Genomic DNA, 16,455 nt, shown 5'->3' on the forward strand with positions numbered 1-16,455 from the left:
GTTTCATCTCCTATAATAGACAGTTTGAACTTGAGCTGTCATTTGCATTTCATATAGCAGGAAGGAACAATTCATCCTTCCATAGCGCTAGGAATTAGAGCTCATGAGAATGGATGCAATGAAGAAATTTTTTTCATGCATATCAATTTTCACAAGTATGAGTCGACATGTTTTAGCATCTTGGATTAAGAGGGAAGACGGGTAGCCTAGGCCCAGGCTTGTGATTTTCCTGAAAATAGTGCTGAGTTTGTTAAGTGGCATTAATGGTGCAAGTAATTTCTTGTTGGCTGTAAAGATGAAAGTATATCACTTACATTTAATCAATTATAATTAACAATTATATAAGATCTATCAAAATTTTGTATGGAGGTTATATTTTTAAGTGATAAAATTTTACATAATTTTTTATTATGATTAAAACTTATAATAAAAAAATTACATACGAAATGCTTCTGTGAAGAATTCGGGAACACCGACAACATTAGGTTTTTTGTTTTGTTGTTGATATTGATAATTGCCCGATCCCACATCGATGATCGATCAAGATAAGAGGAAGGAATTTGCAACATTTACCCGTCCCACATTGCTTTGAGTCTAAGCCTAGTAATATATAAAAGACTGCAAATGACTTAAAAGATAAGTTGTGTGAGCTTGTTTCCCTAGCCTAATGTCTTGGTTTAGTTTCCGTTAAACCCAGAAACACGCTGGGGGGTTGTTAGGCTACGTTTCCTGAGTGGAAGTTGGCTCGGTTCGATCATGATAGTTTCAGGCATGTTCTAATGTCACAGGTTAAGATCTAAGTTTCAAGATCATTTTCGTATATCAGATCAGCTTAACATAAGATTCATAGCACGGGGAAGGTTTCTTTTGCATCTTAGATCAACTTAATACAATATCTATAGTAATTTGTGAGATATTGTTCGTTTTGACTCTTGGATTTTATAATTTTATTTCACAAAAAATACCTCATAATAAAAAGATAGTGTGAACTTTTATAATCTAGTACACAATCAATTTAGGATTCATGACTCTTTTCTAGAATTGTGATATATTTTTTAACTCCAAATGAAAGTTCATCGTTTTCAATGACACATCGTTAGTACCTTCACTCTTAGCTCTTCCGATCTAAGTTTTGATATCACTTGTCACGGATTGAAATTTAAGCTTCAGACTCGCGTTACTCCAAAACACGAAGATGATTTTTTTATTGTCTCAAATCAACTTAACACAAGATCTATAGTAATTTATGAAGTATTATCCACTCTGATCTATTAAAACTCATAATTTTATCTCACAAAAAATATCTCAAAAAAAATAATATAAATTTTTATCTCTCATGATCAATTGTAGTACGTAATCAAAGATAAATTCATAACTCTTCTCTAAAATCATGACACTTATACAGTGATTGCTTCGGTTTTGTGTAAGTCACTTAATCATGTATGAGAGCCAAAGGTCGCGTAAGGCCATGTCTCGAAGCTAATCAATTACTTCTACAAAATGAGCCCTCGAGTTAGCCAACTTCTGAATTTCTTCTAAGCTTTCACTACGTGGTGTCTAATGTCACGGGTCGAGATTCAATTTTTAAATTAATGTGATTTTAAAATTTAAATATATATTTATTTGATATTTCAGATTAATTTATTTATTATAATTTATATTTTTATGAGTTATTATCTATTCTCATTCTTTTAATCTTATAATTTTATCTTATAAAAATATCTCATAAAAAAAAATGTAAATTTTTATATCTCAAATCAATCAATGCGAGATTTCTGATTTTACTTCAAGCCCATGCCACTAGGTCCAGCCAATTTTTTTTACTTTGTTTTCATTAGTGCCGTAAACGTTAAATTTTTTCATTAGTGACGTAAACGTTTTTTTTTTTTGTCAGTGCCGTAACGTTTCACAATTCACAAACATGTCATTTCATTTATCATTATTTTTATTTATGTATCAATTTTCTGAGTCAGAAATTTAAGATTTCATTGAGCAAAAGTTTGAAATTTATTTTTTGGATTATTATTTTATACTCTAATAATAAAATTTTCAAATTTCATAAAAAGTTCAAAAGAAGGTTAACGTGTGATTTAATCTTCTAAATTATATCACCTCCACTATTTCGTACCAATAAAAAATCTATTAAAAAGTTCACAATATCCATATTTTGTTTCCATCAAGCATTTTACTTTACATATTAATTCTCTTAATGATAAATTAATATAACAAAAAAAATAATATAATAACACTTAACAATGTTAATCAATAATATAACCATAAGTTTTTATAAGTACCAAATTATTAACAAATCTTTAATAGTAATATAGTAATATAATTAAGAAACCAAATTGCATGTCAACCCTCTAAAACATTGATACCTTCTTAAATATGCTGAAATTTCACTTTAAATCAGCTCCCACCTTGATTTGCAATTACATGCACATGTATCTTTGGGCAATTTCAAGACCTTTTAACTTAAATTTGATGAATAAAAAAAATCCATGCCACTATTAAACTGCACACAAAAGCTTTTGTGAAGCAATTATGCAATGAGAAAAGCAGTGCATTTCAGTAGGTTAACATGTAAACGAGAGACTTAACATTCTTATAAATATAGGTTTTGCAGGTGTAAGATCAGCACATGATGCAAGGTTCCAACCATTTTTATGATATACGATAATATTAGATTCAAACTTTCATAATGTATAATAACATTAGCTTCAAGAGTGATCTGGCACCATGTGGTTCAGATGGTAAGTCCCTTCACTCTTATGGTGTACCTCGACCTTGAATTTCTCTTCCTTGTCTCCTCTCTTGACCTTGAGAACCATGTCAAGTTTAGCAAAATCATCTACCACCTGTTGCATATTCACACATTTAGCACTCAAATGAAATTGCAGTCACTTTTTTTTTTTTTGGGTAAAAATACCACTTCCTAAGGATAAGGGAAAAGATTGCAAGAATTGAGATTTGAACCCAGATCTGTTGAATACCACCACTTAAAAGATGGTTGCATGAACCAACTGAACTAAGCTCCGAATTCGACAGCAGACACTTTGTTCCTACTTATTCTACCTTTGATGCAAGCATAGAGTTTCAAATTGTTGTTCAACCATATTTATACTAGATTGGATAATTCTAGTTCCCAGTCCAATGATATCTTAAACACCTTGAAAGGTGAAGGCAGACTCTAGAGTTTTACCATAGAAAAAAGTGGCAAACCAGAAACTAGTATTAGGGAGATGGAGATTGAAGTGACAAACAGAAGCTCCATCTTCGCAAAACGTGCAGAATGTAAAAATATGAAGATTTTTATATAACATTATATGACAAATTTTCAATCAAACATACGAGTAAAACAAGGGATAAATTATGTTGAGAAAAGCAGTAAACATAGAGCAACCAGTGCTCTGAATGCCATAAGATATTGAAACACCATATTAAACAGGATTAATATATGTACTCACTTCCAATTATAAAAGAACAATCGAATATTTGAAACATGAAAAAGATAGGAGAAAAGAGGGGTAGCTGTTTACTGCTCACCTCAGCCTGGGCATGAACGATTTCTTTAAGCTCATAAGGCACCAGGGAATTGGATCTCTGCTGTATGGTCTTGACAGCATGATGTGCAGCATCTTGAACTACAGGATCATGTGTTGGCACAGATTGCACCCCAGAGCCATGGACATCTAACAATAATTTAAAACAATTTGTCAGTAAAGTTTGAGATGAAACACTATATAAGAATAATAAAGTTTCAGATGAAACACCATATAAGAATCCTTATCCTCCAACAAATAGCAAGATCATTACCAAAAACATTTGACAAGAAGAAACAGTGTATGAGGACATTGCTCATGCTACAAATGGCTTGTGAAATACAAAACCATTCGTGTCAAATACGAAAATTATCATGTACAATTCATGTGATGTCACAGTTCAATGTAACAATTCAAAGACAAATCACTTTTTATTGTTGTTTTTTCTAACTCATATTCAATTTTTTTTACCACTTTCATTTCATTTAAAATTGCAATATCTAAAAGAAACCCATCTCAAATATATATATTGTGTACATCAATGAGACTTCATTTAGAAGAAAACCCAATAATTTCATACGAAAACCATAAGCTTTACGATTGATAAAAACAATAAAAGAGGGAAGAAAAGCAGAACTATGAAGCACCTTTCTTAACACCAAGATCAGAAGAAGTAAAAGGGGAATCATCAGCATCACCTGCATGCTTAAACTCCTGCAATTCCTTAAAATTCAACCAAGGCTTAACCCACACTTTAGCCTCATAAAGCTTCTTTTTTCCGGCATCGATGGCTTCCACCGTCAAATGGTGAAGCGTACCAGCCACCACTTGCTCGGTGGCCTTCACTACCCTCACAAACTCAACCATCGCATTCTCTTTCTTGTTGTGCTCATCGACAGCAAAGCGAGCGAGGTTTTCGAGCTCGGCGCTGTTTTGGGATCCTTGGGAAGGGTGAACTCCGCCCAAAGCGGCGGTGGCTGTGGCCATTGTAACGGAGCAGAGGGTTGATTCGGCAGAAAAATTGTTAAAGAAGAGAATTGGGATTGCTATGGAGAATAAAAACAAGAGCAGGAAAGTGGCTTTTTGCATTTGGGTTTATATAGAAGATTTTTTTTTTTTTTTTTTTTTTGGTAAATTGGAAGATTTGAATCAATCAAAGCGTTTTAGCGATTTGTTTGGTCCGCTAAGGAAAAAATATTGGATAGTAATGTCTTTGACACGTGAATAGCACGTGTTAGATGAAATAAAATACTTTTGCTTAATAGGTAAGCAATGCGAAGGGCCCTTTTTCCCTCGGAAAAACAAAAAGACAGAAAAGCAAAAGTTTAGCTCAATAAAGATATATTAAAAGAAGTAATCCTCCTTTTTTCAATAAATTTCTCATTTATTTTCAAATTCAAATTCAAAACTTTAAAAATGAAAATAAAAAATTTAAATACAATCCTTAAAACGTCTCTTTTATTATAAAATGAGATAACCAAAAGTTGATTATAAAGTGGAATAGCCTATAGTTTAGTTTGATAATATCATGCTGAAATATTAAAAAAATAAAAAAATAACTTATAATATAATTATCTTTGTTAATTTTGAAAAGTATTAATTACATAAATTGATTTTTAAAAAAATAATTATTAATTATTACATGATATTCGAAACATTTAATATTATCAATAAATAATTAATTCAATTGGTTAAAACTTATCATTTTCGATGAAAAAATCTTGAATTCGAATCATTTATTAAAATCATTTCAAATACACGACCTAAAATTACTTGTCTTAAATTTTCAAATATAAAACATCTTACTTTAATTTAAAAGACTGTACAACTTATTTATTCTCAAATTTTTTTTCTGCCAAAAAAAACATTTAATATTTATATTTAACAAATGATTTGCATAAAATAAATTATAATATAAAGTGCAATAGAAATCATTTATTAAAATTTGAATTAAAGTAATATATTATTTATAAGATATTATTTATTTTATTTTATTGGATCTTATAATTTTATTTCATAAAAAATATCTCATACCATTTTTTAAAAATAATTACATAAACTAATTAAATTAAACATTTAATTTTAATATGAAACATTAATCATAGCCATAAAGTTTAATTTTATATCATAACAAGTTTTGAAGGTCTTAGACAATATTCAATGAGCATATATATATTACAACACAAACTCCTTTTAGGAGGAAAAACAAACAGAAAGGAAAACAGTTTGATAAAAGGAACCAGCAATCCTAAGATTGGGAAGACAAAAGTACAGAACTTCACTGCAAACACAGCCCCAAAGTGCTTCAAAAACAAATACTAAAAAGCTTGGCATCAAATACAGCACTTTGTGCTAATTACAAACCAGGGAGGGAAAAGAAAAACATGAGTTGTGAAATATGCTCATGTGACACCATCCTTCTGTTCATCGGCTAAAGCGCAGTAAAAGGAGCTTCTCCAACAATTTCGGAGGAAAAAGAGGACAAGATGTCTTCTCCATCAAAAAGCTGGGTGATAAAAGACATAAAACCAAATACTAACAACATAACGATGACATTATGTATGTTTCTTCGGACTTTCAGTTATTCCTTCTGATGAAAACTATTTCGGAACTTGAAAATTTTTGAAAAATAGAGTCATTCGTCAATGGTTTTGAGTTTGTCTTGGATCCCGGATGTCGCCTCACCTGTTATATTGATTCAAACAAAACAATCACATCTCATCAAAAATCAGAATTTCATTAATCAAAAACATAATCAAAATTCAAGAAGTTTAAAGAAACATCATAATTCACTCCCAATGTTTAATTCAATAAGAAATCATTATTTGTGATTCTTGTCATAGACAAACACTAGTTACGTTATTATCTATCAAAACCGGCATTATGTATTCATATAAACATTAAACTATGTCTCCATTATCTAGCATTGGCAAATAATGACCTTTTCCTGCATTTCAATCTGATGATAACTTCATAAGAGGACTAATTGTAGCAGTAAGTTGAAATGAAGCTGTAGAAAATACCGATAAATTATTCATAGGACAAACCTCATATTGTTCAAGCATGGATGCAAACAATGTTGCAACTCCTTGAATGACAAATTTCTGGCAAACGCAGGCACGTGTACCAGAACCGAAGGGAAGAAAAGTTGGATTCTCATTTGGATCATTCAAAACAAAAGAACTGTGGCTTTGGTCCTGACGTTCTCCAGCACGTCCTGAGCCAAAGAGAGACAATATAATCATCATACATTCCCCACTTAATACCCTGTGGACTGACTATTGAGACACAACTGAATGCAAACTAAATCGAAAGACATTAAAAACCCACATCCAAAATCAAAACACCCACATGATCATGAGACGGAGTATTTATTAGCAACAGGTAGAATCAACTCAGCTGAGCTACATGGACAACAAGAGTCACTCGATATTGTTCAAAAGGTGTATTGATGCAATAAAGTGCATAACTCAAAGCACTGCTATGCATGACACAGAACAGTGAAAATAACAACCTCACAAAGCTTAATGCTAAATTGGCAATTAAAAAGTAGCATAAAAACTCTAAATTAATACACATTTGGAAAGGTAGTGAGTGGAACCTGCAATGGAAGTATCCATGTTCATCGAACCAGATATCTCTTCAGTCTTAGACAGAAAACGATATGGATTAAATTTACCAGCATCATTTCCCCAACTAGAATCATCCATCTGCACCAACTGTACAGGTACAACAAGTATCGCTCCAGCTGGTATAATTACACCAGACTTAAGCTTCAAATCTTCAAAACACAAAGAAAGGGAAGATTTGGTATCAGTAGCCATACAAGTAGTGTCATAATTAGTAATGACAACCACAAGTGGCATCAAAAACACAGTAGCCAAATCATGCAACAAAAACTTGTATAAGACTCTGGTTCTAAGCCTCAACAGCATAATTCAATTCAAAAGAAGATATATAAATGCTTTCAGTTTTATATGAAAAGAAAGTCAACCTCCACATGCCTTTTCTAAAAATATAAATAGACCCTGTAAAATTGAACATAAGAAAAAATAGAAAATAGAGAAGTTAGCAAGTCAAACCTACTGGTGACCTACTTGGCTTGATTCATTAACTATCAAGTACAGCTCAAGGTCAAGTAACTCGATTAGTCCAACAAGCCGAGTTTAAATATTTCAATAAACAAATTGAGTGGCTCACATGCCCACTCAAACTTTTGATTCTTTTTTTTTTCTTTTTAAATGTATTTTATACATTAGATGAATTTGTAAGGATCAAAACCAACTTGAACTCGAGCTTGATATGTGCTTGATAATAATCAAGCCTGATCTAGTCAAGTTCAAGTACCTGGATAACTGTTCCTATCTATGGTCATGCATGGAAATTCAAGTTTGGCCCAGCTTGAGCCAAGCTTAACGCCTCAAGTTTTGTAATCAAGTCAAGCTTGAGATTTTACCATCCTCCATTACATCCACTACTACAAAAGATGATTGGTAAGATCTGCAAAAAATTTTAATAACCAATATAACAGAAAACTTTAAGCGCTCTAAAAAATGTCACAAAATTAAGGAGGATTTTGGACCCTGAACACTACAAATATGTACATAAATTTGAGGTTTTGAGGTGAAAGTTAGGTACTGACAGCACTTGTTGCAAGTTCCACATCCATATCCAAGGTAATTATCATGTACTGATTAAGGAAGATAAGAAAAAGTGTATCTAATGCCAGATGATTCCAATTTTAACCTTCAAAATAGCAATGGCTCACCATGTTTCAGAGAACATCTCTGTAGCAAAGGTCCAGGTGGCATAACACGAGCAGACTCATAGATTGTTGCCAACAATAAAGGCATCTTCTCTATATTAGGTTTATCTCTCTCCCCTGAACCTTTCTGTGCCATAATTATCTCTGAGTAAATCTGCAAAAGTTCAGTTTCAAAGACATAAATCAATTGCAATCTAGGACGTTCAACTTCAAACTTTAGTCAATAAACATAAAAAAAAAAAAAAAGCTGATAATTGACTTTTCTTTTCAACTAATAAATAGTAAGTAAAACAACATAAGAGTAATGCAGGGTCTTTTAAGTTCAGCACAAGTCTCTTAAGTATTTGAGGGTTTAAGAATCCTAACACCTAAACCTAAGTCATTTAGTAGTCTTGTGCTAGCACAACCACTTTGCTCAAGAAAATCTGAATCTACTAAAAACACTATTTACACTAGAACCCAAGAAATGCTATTTTAAGGGTCACAGAGTATGCTATCTTAAAAATCTTAAATATTGCACAAGCAAGCAACTTTAACAAGGAAGCTCTTTCTCCTTCTTTATCGAAAAATCAACCTAGCACTAGGTTGACAACATAAAATTCCAGCACCAAATTCTCCCCACTTAATACCATACTCCAAAACTCTTACCAGAACAAACTGTCTAAACTCTAAAGATAACTGCTACATATTGCATTTGACATGCAACTTAAATTTGTCCTCCGTTTTCATTCACTCTTCCAGAAAACAGCTCTCCTACGCTAACCAAAGACTAGCACCTTTATCCGCCATAATCATACCATATTCCTACACAATCCGTTAACATCTAACAGGATGATTCTTCTTTCTTCCTTTCCATTTACCTTGATAGCAAACTAACCGAAAAGCTTGCATTAATCTAGTCCCAGACCTCACCAACCCCAAAAATCTTGCATCCCACAACTACAAACCAAATCTTCAAGTACATATCGATCCACAAGAAAGTATGCATTACCAACCAATTCTGTAAATTCAACTTGTGCATGAGTGGATATACCCTGATATACATTCTAGCACAGAGGTCATTAACGACTACGAAGCAAATGTATTCACGATCTAATAAGCAGTACGTCACAAATAATGGATATTATGGGCGAGGTAATCATCTCCATTTATGAAGCATGAAAGATAAAATCCAAGTATTTTCAAATGATAAAATCAATTAAAGTAATATAAAAAACACGAAAACTATACCAAAAACAGTAAAAGGAACTAAGTAAAACATTCTTGCAGTAACATAGTAAAGATAATTAGTCGGAAAGGAAGGCATGAGGCAAAAAATATGAAACAGAAAAGAAGAACAAACAATGGCCCTTGTAACAAGGAAGTCTACATTCAGACCCCAGTCTTATAGAAAAATACAGAATTTTAAATATTTAGCAAAATATTCAGGAATGAGTCATTAAAACTAATAGTTCTGCAAACAGGTCTGAACCCCCTTAACATCAGTTCTTTTACGGTGAAATTCTTAGAGTAGATGAGCAAATGGATAATTGGGAAAAGAAAGAAACGGGAATAGAGGATGCCTACCTTACGCTGTATTTCTGGATGTGTAACAAGCCTCATCAACATATTACTGATCAAACCTCCGGTTGTTAAGCATCCATGAAACATCAAACCCATAACATTGCCACAAGGTTCTTCTCTTGCATTAAGATGGCCATTAAGCTCTTGCAGGGAAAAGTTATCTTGCAAAAAGATGCCAGAACAGGATTTTGAACCAACTGTAGCTTCTACTCCAGCATTTGCAGTTTCATCATGAGAGACTGGATCCATGTCATGGTATAGCTTGTAATTTTTACAACACTGTTGCATGAGATCTTGAGTTAGGCATTTCAACTTTGCACATAATCGTTGATACCTCCAAAATCCTAGTTCCCAAAAGGGAGTAACACTATATGAGGCCCAAAAGCAAGCATCTTTAGCAACCATCATCAAGAGCTCCTCATAAACAGTTGCCTTAGACCAAGCCAAGAATGTGTCACCAAAGATTGTAGCTCCAAGCAAAGTGAAGGCCATATGCTGAGAAGCCATTTTACAATCAACACTTCCTTTGCCCATGATCTGGTGTAATTTAGCCATGATACAATCAATAGCCTTGGTAGGGATCACACTTGCTCTCTCAACCAATCTTCCATTCAATTCAGATGCCAATGATTCTCGTCTTTTTTCCACCTTCAGATGATAAAAATAAATAAGTTATCCCCATAGAGGGATAGGGAAAAAAGGAAAGAGAAAAGAGAAAAGGTGTTCAATCATGCTATCAAAGTGAAAATGAAAAAAGAGAGAAGATTGGATATACAATCACTTCATTTTCTTATATATGATTACTTTTAGAAAAGGATTACTTTTAAATATCCTTTTTGTTGGAAGAATTTGAAGATGAAACAGAACATATTATCCATATGGTGATTGCAGACACCAAATTATCAAAGCTTCAGCTTACAATTCATGCATAATCATATAAGGAAAAAAATCATTTTTTCCAGCCTCGACGTTGGGAAGCAAAGAATTAGAGAGGTTGTAACACTTCAATTTTATTCCAAAGTTTACTGTTGTAGACAAATTCAAAAGCATTCAATTGACATTTAATTACAAAAATTTAGAAACAATTACAAAGAAAAACCTTAAATAGCATTACACGTAAAGCAGGAAAATGCACAAGAGAAACCATAGGAATATGATTGCTCCCCCCCTCCCTCCCTTAAACAGCACCTACTAAGTTACAGAAATATTAATTAATGAAGACAACAGCCATCAACAAGCTATGGAAACAGAACAGGGTACTCAAGATATTTAGTTGCTTGATACTTTGATAGCTTTGAAGAAGAATAGCCCCTGTATAGAACACTAGAAAAGGGCTAAGATAGCAACAATAGGCTTTGCACCTATCATACAATATCATAGAATGTCTAATGAAAGTTCTTCTCTCTCCTCACAAATCCTTAATTTGCAAGAATAATCAGCTAGAACCCATTATACTTGATTAGCGTAATGTGCTAGGACCCATCATTCAATGCAAATTCTACTAGCATTTTATTCTCCTATAGTTCCTTCATCTACCAGAAAATTTTTTTTCGATTCCCCATAAATACATGTTTTTGCCTCTTTAGTTAGCCACCAAAACCATAATTGTATCCCACAGCTATTTCCCTCCTAATAGAAAAAAAAATCATTAACATTCTATAATTGTGCTTCATCGGCCTTGTAAGCTAGGAAGCACGGACATGAACATGAAATACAGATATAACATAATATGGACATAATGACCAGACAATTTTTAAAAAAACTAGGACATATTTACGACTAGACACGTTAATAAAAAAAATTTTTATATAACAATATTTAATGAAAATGCAAACATGTCCTAGTTTATCTTTTTTCTTATCTTTCACTTCTCTCTCTATTATCTTTTTTCTTTTTGGATTTCCAGCATCTGACTTTCCTCTTTATTCTCTTCTCTATATTTTTGGATTTTTAACATCTAGATCTAGCCAATGAAAGCAAGATTAAGAAAAAAAAATAATTAGAACTAGCATCAAGCTACCATTTACTATAAAAATGTCGAAGTTATTTTTTAGTATCAAATATGATACTCCTCCATTTTTTAAGAGTTCCAATATCATAGGATTTGGATTTTTTTTATCTCATATCTAGAAAAAAGGCAAAAAATTCATATCATGCCTGTATCCCATTTTTTTAACTTTTTAGCATTATCCCCATGTGTCCAACACGTATCTCACCATGTCAGAGAAATGTCAGACACTAGTACATAGGAATGGATGGTGAGTCCATGCTTCATAGCTCGAGAATAAACTAATGGGTTTTAAGGTCCCCATTAAAGCCAACTTTGATCCCTTTGTTGACTTAACCATAGACAAGAACATAATTGTGTAACTAAGTCATTCAACCATGAGGCAGAATTCACTACAGAAAGAAAAAAGGAAGCTCTGTTTGGTTCTTTGAAGCACGAAACACAGTGTCAAACATGTGTCCTACATGGACATGCTTCCGACATGTAACACAGGAACACACAAAAAAATAAAATAAAATAAGGCATTGGCAAGGTACATTCGAACATAACTAGACAAGGGATGGAAGTTTTCTTTTGCATTGTTTTTTTCCAAATCTAGAATCAACAATCAAGAGCAAAAACTCAAATCCTATGATGGTTGGACTCTTAAAAAATGGAAGATTACCCGTGTCTAATTTTAATATGAAAAAATAACTTCGACACTTTGACAGCAAATAATAGACCGATGCTAGTTTTGATTAATTTTTTCTCAATCTTGCTTTTATAAGCTAAATGCTACAACTCTTAAAATAAAAAGAGTATAATAAAGAATGAAGTGGGATGCTAGAAGTTAAAAAGAAAGAGAAGATAACAAAGAGAAAACATAGAAGATAAGGAAGATGGGTGGGTGGCTTAGGTGTTGCTAAAAAGAGTGGAAGTAGGTGGGAGCTGTGTAAAGATGTGAGAGAGAAATAAACAATGGCACAAAGACCAAATATGAAAAGAATTCACTCTAAAAAATTAGAATTTTTATAGTTAGAATTAAATGCTGTTTTAAGATCTTTGAGCTGCCTAAGCTCCAATAGGTTTTTAAAAGTTTACACTATTAAACTCAAAACCTATTTTAAAATTTTGGAAAGCCTATTTGCACTTTGATATTTGAAAAATGATTCAAAGAAAAAAAAGTATAATGAAGTAATCAAATATATATATAACAGGATAAACATATCTTATAAAATAAACTTATAACAAGTCTTAGCACCTGTATCCTATTTAGGATCCTTTTTAGCCATATCCTCGTATCTTAGATAATTAATGAATCATATGCTCCTATACGTACCCACCACACCTGAGTCCAAGCAATATTAGCCTAAAGCAGCCCATTATTAAAATCGAGATTTTGAATCCCAAAAAGATATTAATATGTTAATAAGGTCATCGGCTCATGGCTTTTTGATTGTATATTTACTTTATTCTTTTTGGTATATTTTTCATTGTACATTTTTGTTTAATTGAATTTTAAATAACAAAAGACCTTTTGTGAAGAAATTGATTATATTTGAATGAAAATTATCAAATTTTACCTTTTCATTAAATGTTGTTATATACATATAATTTTTTATTTTCATGTCCCACCATACCCATGACCTAATTTTTATAAATTGCCATCTATCATATTGTACCCGTATTGCATGTTTATGTCCGTGCTTCCTAGATTTGGCTATTGCTTTTGCTAATATTTTTGAAGAAAAATTAGCAAAGCATGCATCTGTATACAAAATCAAATAATACTTTTGAATAATTTAGTTATTAAAATTTAAGCTTTTTTTACGAACACAACTTTTACACCCAAAGATTACACTTGAATGAACATAACAATCTAGTTATTTGTAAGTTTTAGTTGAATATGATTTTCCACTTCTACCATTTGCCTTTGACAATTAGACTTTTACGATAAAAATAAATAGGGTTAAATACAAAAATGCTGCCAAACTATATACCTTCTGTCAATTTGATACCTAAAGAAATAAAATTCTCATTTGGGTACTTAAACTTTCATTCTGTCAAGTACTTTGATAATTCAATCTAACACCGTTAGTCAACTTGCTTACACGGTATTAATACCCAATAAAATCATGGCCTGTGACATAAATGTCCAATTATCATCATATCATCTTTTTTCTACGTTAGCATTTAAATAAAAATTCAAAAAAAAAAAATTTAATCTTTTTAGTTCAAAATTTTTATAAATTTTAAAAATGAGAAAGGGAAAGAATAGGGTGAGAGAGAAAAAGGGAAGGAAGGAGGAGAAAGAGAGAAGAGAAAGGGGAGAAGGGATGGCGTCGCCAGCCAGCCCAAGGCCAGATCAGGGCCAGTTTGCCTCTGACCTTGCGGATCAATGCTAACCTGACTCATTTGACCCAGATCAACACTGATCTGCCAAGTTTGAGATGGACCGGCACTGATCTGCTAAGTCCTAAGTGGACAGGCCCTAGGCAAGCTGGTGATGCCGCCCCTCCCCCCTCTCTCTCCCCTTCCCCCCTTCCCCCTCTCTCCACCCAATCTTTTCCTTTTTTTTGAATTTTTTCTTTTTTTATTTTTAATAAAAACCAAAATTTTTTAAAATTTTTTGCTGACACAATAATAAATGACATGATGATAACTGAACATTCTTGACACATGACATGATTTTTTATTGGATATTCATGCCATATTAGCCACTTAATTTATGGTAACAAGGCGAAGTACTAAAGCATTTGACGAAATAAAAGTAGTGGTAATAAAGTGAGAATTTTATTTTTTTAAATATCAAACTAACAAAAGATGTATGGTAAATGGAGCATTTTACATAAGAACCCAAATAAATAAATAAGTACAAATCAAATAGTAAAAGCAGCAACCAAAGAAAGCAAAATTGAGGTATAGGGATGAAAGTGGAGCAGATATCAGTTAGTTTTTAAGTATTCGTATCCAAATCCATTTAAATATTTGTTTAAGTTTAGTATCACTATCCAAATCCAAATATGTTTATATAACACTATCTGTTAAAATATTTGAATTTATTAAAATATCTGTTTATTCAAATTTTTTGTTAAAATATAAAATAAACAAGAATTAAATTTAAAATTAAAGTTCATTTTTAATTAATAATAAATAAAGGTTTTTGTTCAAACTCAAAACTTTTTACATGTATAAAATTTTACTTATTTTAGATTTGTAAATGGATAATGGATTCGGACATCCATTACTATTTATTAAAACTTAAGCAGATTTGGATATTAGATATCCATGAGATACTATCCGTATTTTATCTGAATCCGTTATAAATAGTAAATCTCCTATTCAAATCGATTAATTATCCATTTATAATTATCCGAATCAGATATAAATAAATCAAATAGCGACTGATATTCATTTATTTATTATCCATCGCCATCCATAGAGTGGTAGATAGCCTTATTAATTTGGATAAGCTCTGATCATCCTCTTCACAATTTAAAAACAGTAATAACAGCAAATAAACTCGTAGTGTAAGTACCTTATCAAAAGAGGAAGCGAAGAGGGTAGATCGTCCAAAGGCCAAACGGAAAGCCTTTCCAGTCAACGGCAGTTTATCCTTAGCCTTCAACAGCATCTCTTTGATAAGTTCTGGGTCTTTTATTGAAACCAAAAGCTGTGTTGGACCCAACCATAACTTCACAACTGAACCATATTCTTCATGGGAATCTGACAATAGCTCTAAAAAAAAAAGATTCCAAAATCCAATTATTAATCATTTCAAATTTCTAGTAACAGCTATGAAAGTAAAGTTGTAAGAAAAAAAATTAAGATTTTGACAAACAAAGAAGAACCCAGATTCTAAAAATCCAATTACTGATCATTTTCATTAAAAATTTGGTATATCTCTATAGAAAAGAAGAAGCTTTATCGTAAGACTATAAGGCTGAAAGGCCAAAATAGTGAGAACAAAAAATAAGATTTTGGCAATCCAAGAAAAACCCAGATTCAAAAATCCAGCTACTCATCATTTGCATTAAAAATTATGCAAAATATTAAAGAAAAGGAGAAGGAGTGTTTTTACCTGTAAGACTTTGTTTGGAGATGGTATTGAAATGGCCATAAAAGGAAGGAGAAGGCGGCCCTGGAATTTTGCAAGCCTGAGACCATAACTTGAAGAGCTTACAAAGCTTGTTAGCTAAAAGAAAAGTGATTGTTATAAGAGAAATCCAAAGAAAAGCATTGATTTCCCAAACAGCATAGTATCTAAGAAAACGAGAACTTTCCGGGGCAAAATCACAGGAACCAGAATTCCATGTTTGTAAAACAAAGGAAAGAAAAGAATTGGAAACAGTAGTGGTACATGACTTCATTTTTTTTTACACTGTTTTGTCATAAGGAGGAAATTTGATGGAAATTTTTGGTTTTTGATGGGATTTTTGAAGGAGTGGGGATGGGAAGAGCTTGAGTTTCTGTAAAAAAATTGGAGTTTCTTTTTATTTCGGTTGTATTTTTTTGACTTTTGAGATATTCGGTGGAGGTGTTTGATTGATGGGAAAATATGGCAGAGCATGTGCCACTTGGGAAGACGTGGGTCCAAT

General features: G+C 32.2%; 2 protein-coding genes across 3 annotated transcripts; both read right to left on the minus strand.

Moving 5' to 3' along the window:
* Nucleotides 1–2,576: 2,576 nt before the first annotated feature.
* On the minus strand, nucleotides 2,577–4,757 carry LOC111310472 (cysteine proteinase inhibitor 12-like). 2 transcript variants are annotated; one of them, XM_022909968.2, is made up of 3 exons: nucleotides 4,241–4,757; nucleotides 3,547–3,692; nucleotides 2,577–2,858 (listed from the first exon to the last, which is right to left on the minus strand). In XM_022909968.2, exons 1-3 carry the CDS (start codon nucleotides 4,629–4,631, stop codon nucleotides 2,721–2,723), a joined length of 675 nt encoding a protein of 224 aa, XP_022765703.2. In that variant the 5' UTR covers nucleotides 4,632–4,757; the 3' UTR covers nucleotides 2,577–2,720. The 2 variants fall into 2 exon arrangements, with proteins under 2 accessions (XP_022765703.2, XP_022765702.2); XM_022909967.2 differs by having other exon boundaries at nucleotides 4,190–4,679.
* Nucleotides 4,758–5,644: 887 nt separating this feature from the next.
* LOC111310473 (cytochrome P450 72A397-like) lies at nucleotides 5,645–16,455 on the minus strand. Its single transcript, XM_022909969.2, has 7 exons — nucleotides 15,939–16,455; nucleotides 15,396–15,595; nucleotides 9,874–10,518; nucleotides 8,311–8,461; nucleotides 7,144–7,323; nucleotides 6,590–6,759; nucleotides 5,645–6,227 (listed from the first exon to the last, which is right to left on the minus strand). The coding sequence occupies exons 1-7, from the start codon at nucleotides 16,225–16,227 to the stop codon at nucleotides 6,120–6,122; spliced, it is 1,743 nt and encodes a 580-aa protein (XP_022765704.2). The 5' UTR covers nucleotides 16,228–16,455; the 3' UTR covers nucleotides 5,645–6,119.

This window comes from Durio zibethinus, chromosome 19, assembly GCF_047325235.1.
Source record: "Durio zibethinus cultivar Kanyao isolate XHJ-2024 chromosome 19, ASM4732523v1, whole genome shotgun sequence".
Lineage (NCBI taxonomy): Eukaryota > Viridiplantae > Streptophyta > Magnoliopsida > Malvales > Malvaceae > Durio > Durio zibethinus.

Excerpts from the sequence above, each read along its gene's own strand:
- LOC111310472 (XM_022909967.2), bottom strand. The coding sequence starts at position 4,631 with ATGCAAAAAGCCACTTTCCTGCTCTTGTTTTTATTCTCCATAGCAATC. Across the intron at positions 3,693-4,189 it reads TGATCTTGGTGTTAAGAAAG|ATGTCCATGGCTCTGGGGTG; the intron begins GTGCTTCATAGT and ends AATTATTGTTAG. Across the intron at positions 2,859-3,546 it reads TCGTTCATGCCCAGGCTGAG|GTGGTAGATGATTTTGCTAA; the intron begins GTGAGCAGTAAA and ends AATATGCAACAG.
- LOC111310473 (XM_022909969.2), bottom strand. The coding sequence starts at position 16,227 with ATGAAGTCATGTACCACTACTGTTTCCAATTCTTTTCTTTCCTTTGTT. Across the intron at positions 10,519-15,395 it reads TCGCTTCCTCTTTTGATAAG|GTGGAAAAAAGACGAGAATC; the intron begins GTACTTACACTA and ends TATCATCTGAAG. Across the intron at positions 7,324-8,310 it reads GAGATGTTCTCTGAAACATG|ATTTGAAGCTTAAGTCTGGT; the intron begins GTGAGCCATTGC and ends TGTGTTTTGAAG.